We start from the raw sequence: 15,799 nt of genomic DNA, 5'->3' as shown, positions 1-15,799 counted from the left end.
CTCATTTATACAACTGAACTTCTTACAATCTACAAACATTCTAAATATTCTAAACATCACTTTTCCATGTATATTAGAAGGGGAAAAGTTGATAGACTCCTCCGAAAATATAAGGACCATGACTTAGGACATAGTTGGGCCCTCACATCCTCACAGCAGGATTCTCACCTTCAGATATCCCAACATTCCTTTCCAAACATTCTTCCACAAGAGTCTCTCCATTCTGATTTAATCCAGGAACTTGACATCCGACTACTATGCCATCTTTTTCTCTGTCACAAACTTTTGCATTTAAATCACCTAGCACAACTGCCCTTTCATGCTCCCTGTTTATCCAATACAGTACAGATTCGGACGCTCCCATAAACGCTCTCTTTTACCCCCACATTCATCTTTCATCTGTTCTTAGACTCTCCCGAACGTCATAATATACGAATCTCATTCACTGCAGACACAACCATTGTTCTGCCAGGTAATGAATACATACTTGGTGTGTATATGCCTTTGGATGTTTGGCAAAAATTAAGTAAATTACATGTTCAAAGTGAGTTACTATTTATTACCTCACTATGATTTATATGACTATTTCCAGTCAATATCTTTCTGAAACTGTGGATTGATATCAACACCACACTCATACATCTTAGATGCTTTTATATTTTTGGTTTGACCTATATACGCAATAGTAACTTCAGATCGGGTTTTCATAATTTTCTTTAGTGATTTTATACTCGTGAGCATACATGCAACATCCATAATCATGCAAACACACGCACACACACACACACACACACACACACACACACATATATATATATATATATATATATATATATATATATATATATATATATATATATATATATATATACATATATATATATATATATATATATATACTGTATATATATATATATATATATATATATATATATATATATATATATATATATATATATATATATATATATATATATATATATATATATATATAAGTATACAAGTATTCAGCTGCAAACGTCCTTAATATCCAATTCGCTCTACCTCAGAAATAATATATTTTCATATATGTTACCCAAAGGGGAATTTTTTAGTTGGTAATAAGTTCGTCGTCTCGCAGGCTCGAACCACGGAAGACAAGAACTCAGGACTACAGTGACGCCTTAAACCACACGGCCATCAAGGGAGGTATAAGTTGATACTGACTCCCAACTACAAATCACCGTCGCGCGCACTACATGGTTAACACGGTAGAAGTGGGTTGGTATCGATTCTGATTACAAATACCTGAGTTCGACAGTGATATGTAAGTGAGAGTCGGTATCAGCTTATACCTCAATTGTTGGCCGTGTGGTTTAATGTGCGTCACTGTCCTCCTGAGTTCTTGTCTCCCGTGGTTCGAGCCCACGAGACAACGAACTTATTATCAACTAAAAAATTCCCCTTCGGCTAACATATATGAAAATATATTATTTCCGAGGTAGAGCGAATTGGATATTAAAGGACTTTTGTAGCTTAATGCTTGCTTATGAATCAGGGTGATGTGATAAAATTCATATATGTATATAAATATATATATATATATATATATATATATATATATATATATATATATATATATATATACATATATATATGTATATATAAGTGTGTATGTGTGTGGGTACGAGGGACTGGGTTTTTTACTTGTTTTTTACTCAACTGAGAATGGAAACTAGCTCAAGAGTGGAGGAGGAGGAGGAGGAGGAGGAGGAGGAGGAGGAGAGAGAGAGACAGAGAGAGGCAATGGTTATTGCCGGATCTGTGGCCACAGTCCAGAGGCTTCTGGAATTTCCATTCCTATGGAAATATGATTTTGGGAAACTGTTATATCTACGAGATATCCCATAACAGAATTAGGAACAATTAAGTATAAAACTCAGCAGGCGAGGAATATCGCTCTTCTCGGAACCCGGAGCATACTATGAAAACCAGTCATGGGTAACTGGCAACTCTCCTGAGCGTCACCACCGGGTATATAAGTGATTATTGTGGCCAGATTTATCAGTCAGGTTAAGACAGCCAACATAGAAACACGGCAGATCCCCAGTCTTTTCTTCTGTTGCACATTTCAGTTCAGGCAAGACCAAAAAATTATTTTTTTAATAAATGGGATATTTTTGAGCTCTCAGGAGACTGATTGTGAAATATTGGTTCTTTACAAACACAAGCAAGTGCACACACACACGCACATAAGTGTGTTTGTGTGTGTGCGTGAGTGTGTGTGTGTGCGTGTGTGGGTGGGCATGTTTTCTCAAAGATTGATCAGCTGATATCACACCTAACACAAAATGAGTTTTGATTTTCTAAGCATTTTTTTAGTAATATACTTGTCAGAAGGGTTAATAAAGTGATTTCGATATTAAAGTTATCTTTGAGTTACTAATTTCAGAATATATATATATATATATATATATATATATATATATATATATATATATATATATATATATATATATATATATATATATATATATATATATATATATATATATTGCTAGTAACACCACTGAAGTTGTATCTAATAAACGATAATAGATAAGCAATGAAATCTAGAAGAAAATGGTTCATTTTTAAGAAAACTTCAAGCTAGGACAGATTCTAGATTGTTTGCGCATGCAAATCCTATAATCACTTCCTTCTTCTCTCTACAGGTTCAGACCGCAAGGATGGTGAAAATGGGATTACTGTCAGCTGTACTTCTTGTCACTCTGTTTGCCTTTATCAGCACATCAGAGGCCAGTCCTGGCAAAATTGATCCATGTAAGACACAGTTTCTTGTTTTCTTAACTGAAAGGATTTAATCACTTATCTCTTATTTATTGTTTTCATCAGCATTTGAAAATAATATGTGTAAGAACATTTCAAAATTTAATATTGTTATAGCCTGTTTTTTTAGGGATGACTGTAAATATACCCAACCGATATCGTTAATCTTGATTCTGATTGGTTGAGGTACTTTAGAAGTTGAAAGTGACCATCGACTTGAATATCCAAGAATGTCATACAAGCTTCACTATCTAGCAACAGGACTATGAACACTATTACAAATAGTATGAATTTATTTCTATAATTTTTTGCTTTACAGCTTGCGGTAACATTGGTTGCACAGCGGTCTACAACCCCGTTTGAGGCAGCGATGGCAAGACGTACTCCAATAGCTGCCTCTTGGGTATCGCGCAGAGCTGTGAAAATCCAAGACTAAGGATTCGATGCCAAGGAGAATGCAGCAAGTGTAAGAAGTTTCTCGTCATTGTTCACTAGTTAGTCTGTTTAGAATTGCCTGAAGCTGAGAATTTATGCATGCTAATTTTGTCAATAAGTTTCTGGTATGGCTGTTGGAATGAGAAAGTGACAACAATGGTTTTTGTAGAAAAAGTGGGGAGGAAAGATACTGGCAAAGAGGGAAAATGGTGATGATATTAACCATCTAGACTGTGGGTACCTTTTATTATCTATTACTATACTGAGAATTAACTAAGTCACTGTAGGACATCTATCTGGCGTTCTGACTAAAATGGTGATGAGATTAACCAATCTGACTGTGGGGTGCTTTTATTATCTATTATTATACTGGGAATTAACTAAGTCACTATGGGATATCTATCTGGCGTTCTGACTACCAGTGTCACTGACTCAGCCATACTGGGGACTTCATTTGCAGACCAGAAAAGGGGAAAGAGAGATTCTTAATTATAATCAAATATAATCTCAGGTGTGTCTATTTTCTCTCCATTATTTCTGAGCAAACTAAAAAACTTCAGAGCTCGTAAATATACGAAACTTTCCCAGTCATGAGTTCACGTCTTTATCAACCTTGTGATATTACTTAGCGATTATAGATAAGTGAAACATTTGACAGTCAATGAACGTTGAAATGTATTTGTTCTTTCATCAGTTTGCCTATGAATTTATTTATTCATTCTTTCATTTATTTATTCAGCTTTTTTAGTCAGTTTACTCAAACCTCACATAATTAATTTTTGTAATATATTTCTTTTTCCTTTTACAGGTAGATATCACTGAGTGGCAGAAGGTCTTCGTTAAAAGTGGAAGAAATAATTTGAAAGATGATACATAAAGTCAACTGTATCAGTGATGTAATTCTTCAAGTATGTCAATGTAGATTTGACCTAAATTCCTTACATCAAATATCTGTACCGTTCACTTAATCAATTATCACTGAAGCAATGAATTATTTTTAAAAAAAAAGAAATGAACCATACAATACAAATACAATTTTATTTTCATTTCCCTTGTAATTATTAATGGATTTTAGTACAGATGAACTTACAAGTAACCACGCTTAAGGTTGATTGCTTTCAGAGTCACTACTGGTTTCTTTAATGGAAATTATACGGAAATTAGGAGAACATATTTAGAGTAACTCACTGACGTGTAATAGAGCATTATTTTGGTAAGTTGTATGAATGAAGTCAAAGAAATGATTATGTAACTTTTATCCATCTCATTTATTGATTAATTGATTGATTGATTGATTTATAGAGTTTAGGCATACATGCCAAGCACTGGGGCAACTAAGGCCATTCAGTGCTGAAACACCTTTGAACTTGTCCTACAAACTGGGAATATTCTAGGTATCCTAAACATCAATTTTTCTTGTGTATAGGAAAGAGCAGTTTACAAAATCCTACGATAATGATCTAGGAACTTGTTGTGGCTTAGGGGCATCTGATAAGAGAGAGAGAGAGAGAGAGAGAGAGAGAGAGAGAGAGAGAGAGAGAGAGAGAGAGAGAGAGAAATCAACTGGTTATTACCGGATCTGTGGCCACGGCTTTTGAAGAGCTCACCTTTACTTCCCCACCCACCCTCCCACCACACCCTTTGAGGATAATCGCTAATGTCTTCTGTCCTTGAGAACCTGAATCACTAGTTTTAAAGATAACGATTTAAGAACAAATCTCAGCAGGCAAGATACATAATCTTCTTGGAAGCAGAACCGTACTAGGAAAAGCAGCCGTGGGTTGTGATAATAGTGGGTGACTAGCAACTCTCATGCATCGTCAACTCCGGGTATATAAGCGGTGATGATTCTGGCCAACTCAACACAGTCAGGCCCAAGGCTTCCCTTACGTTTCTTGTTGCACATATCAGTTTAGGTATGACAAAAAGATTGATTTTTACCTTCGAATTAGCGTGATATTTGTTACTCGGATATTCAAATATCAGTTATTGGTTTATTACAAACAAACGGAAGTACACGCATGCTTGCATATGTATATATATTTTTGTATGTACCAAGAATTTCCCGGGAGTTGTTCTTCAAAGGGTATTTATCACTGAGCTTAATAAAGTGCATTTGGCATAAAGTGGTATCTATGGGTTAACATCTAAGAATAAATAGAGACTATTTTCGTGATTCAGTTACACATCTAAGAATAAAAATGCCATATCATGAGAATTAGGGGCTACAATATGCACAGCAGATTCGAAATCAGATTATAACATAGTGGATAGGTCAACTGTCTGTTTCTATAAGAAAGCCTTCTTTCTCCCTACAGATTCAGACCACGAAGATGGTGAAAATGGGATTAATTCCAGCCGTACTCGTCGCGACTCTGTTTGCCATCATCAGCACATCAGAGGCCAGTCTTGACAAAAACGATCCAGGTAAGACAAAATATCTTGTTCTTGACAAACTGTAGCATCCTTCAGTAAATATAATATAATGCTATGTTTTTACATACACTGCGCATTTGTCATGAATATCCAAGATTTTCATACTTATAGCTCCATCATCTTATATAATTTAGCTAACAAGTCTATAAATACTTTTCCTGTTAATAGCAAGACTCTTTATTATTTCTTTTTCTCAGTTTGCATCCACCGATTCTGCACTCTTGAACTGAACCCCATTTGTGGCAGCGATGGCCACACGTACGATAACATCTGCTTATTTAACCTTGAGAAGAGATGTGACAATCCCAAGCTTACTATTCGATGCCATGGAGAATGCAGCCAGTGTAAGTTTTCCTCAAGGATTTTGTGTATTTAGTTCTTTTTAGATTTACCTGCACCGTGATGGTAAACAAATTAATGACTAGGGTGAATGCAATGAGATGGTCTGCACGGGTAGGGAGAATGGCGAGAAAAGAGATTGGCTAGGATGACAATGATTCAGCCATACTAGAGACTTCAATGCAGATTAGAAAGTGAGCAAGTGTAGAGATCTGTGTATATTATTCCACAATAGTATGGAAGTACCCATTGATTCATCGGTTTGCCTATGAATTTATTTATTCATACATTTATTTATGTATTTAACTGCTCTCTAGTCAATTTATTCAAACGCCCTTTTATTTATTCATTCATAATATATTTCATTTGTCCTTTATAGGTGGAAATCAGTGAGTGACAGAAATCTTCAACGACAATGGAAGGAATAGTTCAAAGAACAATACATAATATCAACCGTATTACTCCAACTTGTCTAAGATTTCTTCCATGAGTGTCTGTGCCATTCTTTGTATTTATTATCATGAAGCATTGTATCCTTTATAGAAAAAGTAATAAAAACCTATATAAAAATCCAATTTTTTTCATTTTCCTATAAGCATTTACAGATAACCACGCTAAAGAATGACCGTATTCAGAGTTACTGTTAGATTCATTCATTGAAATTACATTGTAATTAGAAACACATATTTGGAGTCAGCCATTGATGTGAAGAGAAAGTGTTGTTTTAATAAAGTTTCATGGATTAAATAAAAGCAATAATCAAGTAATATTTAGCCATTCATTTATATATAGTATACCTATGTACCTCTGAGCAGTCTAAATATCAAGTTTTTGTGTATATAAGAATGGACAAAGTTGACAAATTCGTTCAAAAATATAATGACCATGACTCAGGAGCTAATTGTGGCTTAGGTGCTTTTAACTTGCTTCCACACATTCACCCCCTCCCACCAAAACATCTTCAAAGCAAGGTTATCACCCTCATAAATAAGGGAAAAGGCGGGGGGGGGAGGGGGGATGGACTAACATATAATCAAGCCACTTTCAAAGTTTAGGAACTGTACATCCAACAGCATTTTCTATCTCATACTTTTGCATTCAAATCACCTAGCACACCCAACCTGTCATGCTCGCCACATCTAACAAGGCTTACATTCTCTTAAACGCTCTCTTTTACTCTCATGTGTATTCTCTCACCTGTTCTTGGAAGTGACATTCTGCAACTCCCCTACAACACTCTTTGTTCTTCCAGGTACTGAATACAAACAGGTATAAATATGCCGTGAGAAGTTCCAACCAGATGAAAACAAGTAAAAAATGCGCAGAAGAAACTTCGGCGCGATCGACTTTTCTGTACAGTCGCCACAGAGCATAAAATCTATATTTCGGTGGTCTCGATATAATGCTGGAGCCATGAAACTTTAACCACGGCCCGCTGGTGGCCTGTCCTATATCGTTGCCAGAAGCATGATTTTGGTTAACTTTAACCTTAAATAAAATAAAAAGTACTGAGGCTAGAGGGTTGGAATTTGGTATGTTTGATGATTGGAGGGTGGATGACCAACATACCAATTTGCAGCCCTCTAGCTCAGTAGTTTTTAAGATCTGAGGGCGGACAGAAAAAGTGCCGAGAGAAAAAAAATGCGGACAAAATAAAGCGTGGACGGACGTACAAAGCCGGCACAGTAGTTTTCTTTTACAGAAAACTAAAAATTCCATTCTGAACATGGGAAATATTATATCACTTCTCACTATCAATAAGGCTATTTCTAATTGACAAATTTTCAGATTGCTTTTGGATTACAAACCATAATCATAAAAAAATTTTCAACAAGGGAGAAATGTTTGTAGAGACATATACTTCACGAACAGGTGTTCTTGGACATAATTTAAAAAAGTAAGAATATTTTGGACAACATAGATTAATATTTCCCCCATTTCCGTTACCTCATCTTCTGTGTGCTGTAGTTTATATATTCCCGGGTCAGAGTGGTAAATATAATATATATCATAGATGGTTTTGTATTACTGGAGTGGGTTGTGTAGAGACTACTAACTCCAATTAGGGCTTTCATTCTTTTCTCTCGTGATTTGATACATACACACACATGCACCAACATACATCAGCATACTCAGACACAAAGACACACATACACATGCACGCATGTGTGCGCTCCTGGGAGTGTATTTATTCTTCTTTGATTTGATCTTACTTAGAAGAGAATGCCAGCTAAATCAGCAGAAGAACAGAAGAGAGAGAGAGAGAGAGAGAGAGAGAGAGAGAGAGAGAGAGAGAGAGAGAGAGAGAGAAATCAACTGGTTATTACCGGATCTGTTGCCACGGCTTTTGAAGAGCTCACCTCTGCTCCCACCCCACCCCAAATCCCCTCCCACCACACCCTTTGAGGATAATCACTAATGTCTTCTGTCCTTGAGAACCTGAATCACTAGTTTTAGAGATAACGATTCCAGAACAAATCTCAGCAGGCAAGATACATAATCTTCTTGGAAGCAGAACCATACTAGGAGAAGCAGCCGTGTGGTGAGATAATAGTGGGTAACTGGCAACTCTCATGCATCATCAACTCCGGGTATTTAAGTGGTGATGATTCTGGCCAACTCAACACAGTCAGGCTGAGATACTCACTTGGGGACCCAAGGCTTCCCTTACGTTTCTTGTTGCACATATCAGTTTAGGTATGACAAAAAGATTGATTTTTTCCTTCGAATTAGCGTGATACTTGCTACTCGGATATTCAAATATCAGTTATTGGTTTATTACGAACAAACGGAAGTACACACATGCTTGCATATGTATATATATTTTTGTATGTACCAAGAATTTTCCGGGAGTTGTTCTTCAAAGGGTATTTGTCAGTGAGCTTAATAAAGTGCATTCGACATAAAGTGGTATCTAGGGCTTAACATCTAAGAATAAATAAAGGCTATTTTCGTGATTCAGTTATACATCTAAGAATAGAAATGCCATATCATGAGAATTAGGGGCTACAATATGCACAGCAGATTCGAAATCAGATTATAGCATAGTGGATAGGTCAACTGCCTATTTCAATGTGAAAACCTTTTTTTCTCCCTACAGATTCAGACCACGAAGATGGTGAAAATGGGATTAATTCCAGCCGTACTCTTCGTGACTCTGTTTGCTATCATCAGCACATCAGAGGCCAATCCTGACAAAAATGATCCAGGTAAGACAAAACATCTTGTTCTTGACCGAACTGTAGTATTCTACAATAAATATAATATAACACTATGTTTTTACATATACTGTACATTTGCCATGAATATCCAAGATTTTCATACTAGCTCCATCATCATATATAATTTAGCTAACAATTCTATAAATACTTTTCCTGTTAATACTAAGAATATTTATTATTTCTTCTTCTTCAGTTTGCATTGACCGAATCTGCACTCTTGAAATCAACCCCATTTGTGGCAGCGATGGTCACACCTACGACAACTTCTGCTTATTAAACCTTGAGAAGAGATGTAACAATCCCAAGCTTACTGTTCGATGCCATGGAGAATGCAGCCAGTGTAAGTTTTCCTCAAGGATTTTGTGTGTTTAGTTCTTTTTAGATTTGCCTGCACCGTGATGGTAAACAAATTAATGACTAGGGTGAATGCAATGAGATGGTCTGCTCGGGTAGAGAGAATTGGTTAGGGCGACGGTGAGTCGGCCATACTGGAGATTTCAATGCAGATTAGAAAGTGAGCAAATGTAGAGATATGTGGATATTATTTCACAAAATAGTATGGAAGTACCCATTGATTCATCGGTTTGCTTATGAATTTATTTATTCATACATTTATTTATTTGTTTAACTGCTTTCTAGTCAATTTATTCAAACGCCCTTTTATTTATTCATTCATAACATATTTCATTTGTTCTTTACAGGTGGATATCAGTGAGTGACAGAAATCTTCAACGACAATGGAAGGAAATAGTTCAAAGAACAATACATAATATCAACTGTAATTCTCCAACTTGTCTAAGATTTCTTACATGAGTGTCTGTGCCATTCTTTGTATTTATTATTATGAAGCATTGTATCTTTTATAGAAAAAGTAATAAAAATCTATGTAAAAAATCCAATTTTTTTCATTTTCCTTAAAGCATTTACGGAGTTTAGTGAAGAGATGAATTTACAGATAACCACTCTAAAGAATGATTGCATTTAGAGTTACTTCTGGATTCATTAATTGAAATTGCATGGAAATTAGGAACACATATTTGGTGTCAGCCACTGATGTGAAGAGAAACTATTACTTTAATAGTTTCATGGATTAAATAAAAGCAATGATTAAGTAACATTTGGCCACCTCATTTATGCATACCTTTCTACTTCTGAGCAGTTTAAATATCAAGTTTTTGTTGTATATAAGAATGGAGGAAGTTGACAAACTCGTTCAGATATATGAGGACCATGACGTAGGAGTTAGTTGTGGCTCAGTGGCTTTTAACTTTCCTCCACACATTCACCCCCTTCCCCCAGACATCTTCAAAGCAAGGTTATCACCTTCATAAATAAGTGGAAGAGAGAGAGAGAGAGAGAGAGAGAGAGAGAGAGAGGGGGCGGTGAACTTACATATAATCAAACCGGTCTCCCCCAAAAAAAGAATCATTTACACTTAGGAACTGGACATCCAACGACATCACCATGTCTTTCTCTATCTCATACTTTTTGCATTTAAATCACCTAGCACAACCGACCTATCATGCTCCCCAGATCTAACAAGACTTACATTCAGACACTCTCTTAAATACTCTCTGTCACTCTCACGTGTAGTCTTTCACCCTTCCTTGGAAGTGACATTCTGCAATTCCCTTGCAACACTCTTTGTTCTTCCAGGTACTGAGTACAAACAGGCATAAATATGCAGTTAGAGGTCCGGCCAGGTGAAAACAAGTAAAAAATGCACCGAAGTTTCTTCGGCGCAATCGACTTTTCTGAACAGCCGCTACAGCTCATAATCAAGGCCACCGAAACAAGATCTATCTTTCGATGACCTAGGTATAATGCTGTATGAGCCGCGGCCCATAAAACTTTAACCACGGCCCGCTGGTGGCCTGTCCTATATCGTTGCCAGAAGCACGATTTTGGTTAAGTTTAACGTTAAATAGGATAAAAACTACTGAGGCCTAGAGGGTTGGAATTTGGTATGTTTGATGATTGGAGGGTGGATGACCAACATAGCAATTTGCAGCCCTCTAGCCTCAGTAGTTTTTAAGATCTGAGGGCGGACAGAAAAAAGTGCGGACAGAATAAAGCGCGGACGGACAGACAAAGCCGGCACAATAGTGTTCTTTTACAGACAACCAAAAAGTGCATTCTCAACATAGGATATATTATATCACTTCTCACTATCAATAAGGCTGTTTCTAACTGACATAAATTTTCAAATTACTTTTGGATTACAAACCATATTCATACTCAACTTTCTAACAATGGAGAAATGTTTCTAAAGACACATACTTCGCGAACAAGTGTTCTTGTCCTTAATTTAAAAAAAAAAAGATGAATATTGCGGACAACATAGATTAATATTTCCTCCATTTCCGTTACCTCATCTTCTATGTTTTCCAGTTTATAAACTCCCGGGTCAGAGTGGTAAACAGAATATATCACAGATGGTTTTGTATTACTGGGGTGGGTTGTGTAGAGGGTACTAACTCCAGTTAGGGCTTTCATTCTTTTCTCTCGTGATTTGATGTATACACACACATGCACCAACATACATCAGGATACTCAGACACAAAAACACATACACATGCAAGCATGTGTACGCTCCACTGGAGCGTGTATTTTACACCTTTGATTTTATCTTACTTGGAAGAGAATGCCAGCTAACGAAGAAGAAGAAGAAGAAGAAGAAGGAGAGAGAGAGAGAGAGAGAGAGAGAGAGAGAGAGAGAGAGAGAGAGAGAGAGAGAGAGAGAGAATTCGTCTGGTCACTACCAGATCTGTACCCACGGTACCCCGGCTTTGTAACTTTCCCACTTTTACAACAAAGCCATATAACCAACCTGAATAACACCCACGAGCTCAGATATCTTTCCTAATCACGAGATATGTTCAGTGCATGTATTTGTGAATTACTCAGCCTATTAGAATTAATAAGACTTGGTTTTTTGCCCATAAAAAATATACGAGGTCAGGCGACGGATACATCTATTCGCGTGGAAATATGACTTGGGGAAACTGATATTCACTGGAAATCTCGCGACAGACTGGAGGATAATAATATCTCATGATCTCTTCCCAACTTGAAAACCTGCTTAAAACTAAAAAATTAGGAGCAAAACTCAGCAGGCGAGTAATATTGCTTTTCTCGGAAGAAGAAAAACCAGTCGTGGCTCCAGGGAAAATTGGGAAACTGGGAACTGTCATGCATCGCCAACTCCGGCTATATAAACTGGCAATATTCTTTCCTTGAAAGTAGTCAGGTCAAGGCGCTGAATTCAGAAGCACTGCGCGCTCCCTTACTGTTCTTCAGCTACTCATCTCGGTTCAGGTAAAACGGAAAATGTTTTATTTTCACTCTTTTAATGAATGGGGGGATATTATCAAGCACTCAGGAATTTAATCATGAATTGTTGCATTTTCAAAAAGAGAAGCACGTACACACACACGTACACACACACACACACACAAACATATAAGTGTGTTTTCTACATATAAGTGTGCTTTCTCAAAAATTGAAAGGTTGATGTCACACCTAAGAGAAATGCGTTGATATATATCCTTTTGATTTTCTAAGTATTTGTTCAATAGGATATTTGTCAGTGGGCTTAACAAAGTGATTTCGGTTTTAGGTGGAATTTGGAGTTTATTGTTCCAGTTAGTTATTGTAAATGATTTGTTTAACCAGACCTCTGAACCCTTTTAGGTTCTTCTCTCGGCTGGGGATATTGTTCCAGAATATATATATAGAATATATATATATATATATATATATATATATATATATATATATATATATATATATATATATATATATATATATATATATATATATATATATATATATATATATATATATATATATATATATATATATATATATATATATATATATATATAAATGACCACTAACACTGCAGAAATTTATTGAATGGAAGATCATAGAACAGTAATACTTCCCGGAAAAAAATATGTTTATCTCTAAAATAAATTAAAGTGGTGCAAGGACATTCTATATATAAACAGGAAATTATTTGTGGATGCCAAACGTAAAACCACTTCAATCTTCTCTCCACAGGTTCAGACCACAAAAATGGTGAAAATGGGATTACTGTCAGCTGTACTTCTCGTCACACTGTTTGCCATCATCGGCACATCAGAGGCCGGTCCTCATAATCATAAACCAGGTAAGACTCCAATTCTTGTCTTCATAATAGGTGGGACTTCATCACTTATTTATTATCCATTTTTTCATCAGTGTTTAAAAATAATATGTATAAGAATAGTTCAAAATTTGATATTGTTATAGCCTGTTTTTTAGGGATGACTAAATATAACTAGCTGGTATTGTCTATCTTGATTCTGATTGGTTGAGGTACTTGAGGAATCGAGAGTGAATATAATATCTATTTTTATACTTTCGGATACTGTACCATGGTCATGAATATCCAAGAATGTCAAACAAGCCTTTCAATCTACCATAATTTAATTAAGAGCACTGGAAATATTGTTACTAACAGTAAGAATTATATTTAGCTTTTTTTTTTTTTGCTTTACAGCTTGCGGTGACATTGCTTGCCCAGCGATCTACACACCCGTTTGTGGAAGTGATGGGAGGACGTACTCCAGCGACTGCGCCTTAGGTATCGCGCAGTGCAGCAATCCAAACCTAAGGCTGCGGTGCGAAGGAGAATGTGAACATTGTGAGTCTCTCGTCATTATTCAGTATTTAGCCTGCTTAGAATTACCTGTAGTTTCATTTATGCATGCTAATTCTTTATTTATCCGCGGGGCTGCTTTCGCTGTTCAAATAAGAAAGTTGACTATAATGATTTCTGTATCATGCGAGTCAATACTTGACTTGAATGAACACGCTGAAATGGTCTGCACTTGCAGAGAGAACGATGAGAAAAGAGACTGGCAAAGAGTGAAAATGGAGTTATACAATTTGACCGTGAATTTACTTTTGTTACCTGTTGCCATAATGGTGTATAAGTCAGTTAAGAAGGATATCTATCTGACGTCGTGACCACTGAGATCAATGACTCGGCCATATTGGAGACTTCAATGCAGACCAGAAAACTGGAGGGGCGGGGGGGGAGAAAGGGAAACTTGATTATAAGGAAATATAATCTCAGCAGTGTCCATTTTCTCTCCATTATTTCTGGAGCAAACTAAAAAAACTTCAGAGCTTCAAATATATGAAACTTTCCCAGTCATAAGTTCACGTCTTTATCAACCTTGTAAAATTACTTAGTGATTACAGACAAGTGAAACACTAGACATTCAATGAACTGTTGAAATGTTTCTGTTCATTCATGAGTTTCCTATGAATTTATTCATTCATGCTTCATTTACTCATCCAGTTCGTTTTTAATCAGTTTATTCAAATTTCTTTATTCGTCCAATCTTAATATATTTCTAATTTTTCTTCTACAGGTGACGATGACTGAATGGGAGAAAGTCTTCATTAACAATGGAAAAAGTAGTTTCATGGATAACATTTTCATTACCTGTGGAAGAAATAGTTTAAAAATACTTCAAGTAAGCTGTATCATTGATTATAGTCCTTCAAAAATTCTATTTTAAACTTTCCTCAGATTTCTTCCATGAAATATCTGTACCTTTCATTGAATTTATTATTCTTGAAGCACTGTATCGTTTATGAAATAAATACATAATAAAACCTGATTTAAAATCCAGTTCTATATTTTGATTTCCCTCTAAATATTAATAGGTTTTAGTACATAAGTGAATATACAAATAACTACTCAAAAATACTATTACTTCAGATTACCACTGGTATCATCAATTGAAAACAATATGGAAATTAAGTAGCATACTGTTGGAAGTCAGCCACTGATGTGAAGAGAAAACATTATTTTGGTAAATTTTTTAGATGGAATAGAAGTAATAAAGAAGTTATTTAAAGCCATCTCTTGCCTTTAAACTCATTTACTACAAACTATGGCTATTCCAGATATTATTTTAAGTTGACAATAATGGAAATTATACAGCTGACAGGGCAGAGGCTAAGCAATGATATTGTTGTTACTGTTATGATCCAGACTTAGACAAAATCACTCTGACACGTCTAAAAACTGGATTGCAACTCTTCCTCTTAAAAGCTGTTCAATTACATTTTCTATTTGTGCTTGACTAGATGTTCTTATCTATAATGTCAAACCTTCACCTATAAAAGGAGGCGGTTCTAGAAGAAAAAATATTCAGCTGTCAGTACCACTTTCATATTACTGTGTCATTTGGTGTAAACATTATTCATGTACACTTCTATATATATACATATATATATATACTGTATATATATATATATATATATATATATATATATATATATATATATATATATATATATATATATATATATAAATAGATAAAGATAAAAAATACTGAAAAAGCCATAAATAAATTATGATGAGGTGACAATCATTATAAGAAAGATATATATATATATATATATATATATATATATATATATATAATATATATATATATATATATATATATATATATATATATATATATATATATAGACTCAGTATTACGAATGTG

The 15,799-nt window shown here is 35.4% G+C and overlaps 3 protein-coding genes and 1 long non-coding RNA gene across 4 annotated transcripts in view; 3 read left to right on the top strand and 1 right to left on the bottom strand.

Annotated features, from left to right (window-relative positions):
* The window catches only part of LOC136831608 (uncharacterized), a 149,692-nt gene that overhangs the window by 10,169 nt on the left and 123,724 nt on the right, over positions 1 to 15,799 (bottom strand). The gene's annotated exons all lie outside the window — the stretch shown is intronic.
* LOC136831595 (protease inhibitor 2-like) lies at positions 5,030 to 6,593 on the top strand. The gene is made up of 4 exons (XM_067092228.1): positions 5,030 to 5,159; positions 5,562 to 5,670; positions 5,877 to 6,023; positions 6,398 to 6,593. The coding sequence occupies exons 2-4, from the start codon at positions 5,577 to 5,579 to the stop codon at positions 6,409 to 6,411; spliced, it is 255 nt and encodes an 84-aa protein (XP_066948329.1). The 5' UTR covers positions 5,030 to 5,159; positions 5,562 to 5,576; the 3' UTR covers positions 6,412 to 6,593.
* Positions 8,561 to 10,138, top strand: LOC136831594 (turripeptide Ici9.1-like). The gene is made up of 4 exons (XM_067092227.1): positions 8,561 to 8,715; positions 9,119 to 9,227; positions 9,433 to 9,579; positions 9,941 to 10,138. Exons 2-4 carry the CDS (start codon positions 9,134 to 9,136, stop codon positions 9,952 to 9,954), a joined length of 255 nt encoding a protein of 84 aa, XP_066948328.1. The 5' UTR covers positions 8,561 to 8,715; positions 9,119 to 9,133; the 3' UTR covers positions 9,955 to 10,138.
* Positions 12,406 to 14,928, top strand: LOC136831597 (trypsin inhibitor ClTI-1-like). The gene is made up of 4 exons (XM_067092230.1): positions 12,406 to 12,557; positions 13,305 to 13,413; positions 13,786 to 13,929; positions 14,666 to 14,928. The coding sequence occupies exons 2-4, from the start codon at positions 13,320 to 13,322 to the stop codon at positions 14,677 to 14,679; spliced, it is 252 nt and encodes an 83-aa protein (XP_066948331.1). The 5' UTR covers positions 12,406 to 12,557; positions 13,305 to 13,319; the 3' UTR covers positions 14,680 to 14,928.

Source organism: Macrobrachium rosenbergii, chromosome 48 (genome assembly GCF_040412425.1).
Source record: "Macrobrachium rosenbergii isolate ZJJX-2024 chromosome 48, ASM4041242v1, whole genome shotgun sequence".
NCBI lineage: Eukaryota > Metazoa > Arthropoda > Malacostraca > Decapoda > Palaemonidae > Macrobrachium > Macrobrachium rosenbergii.
This window is presented reverse-complemented; position numbering and strand designations above follow the sequence as displayed.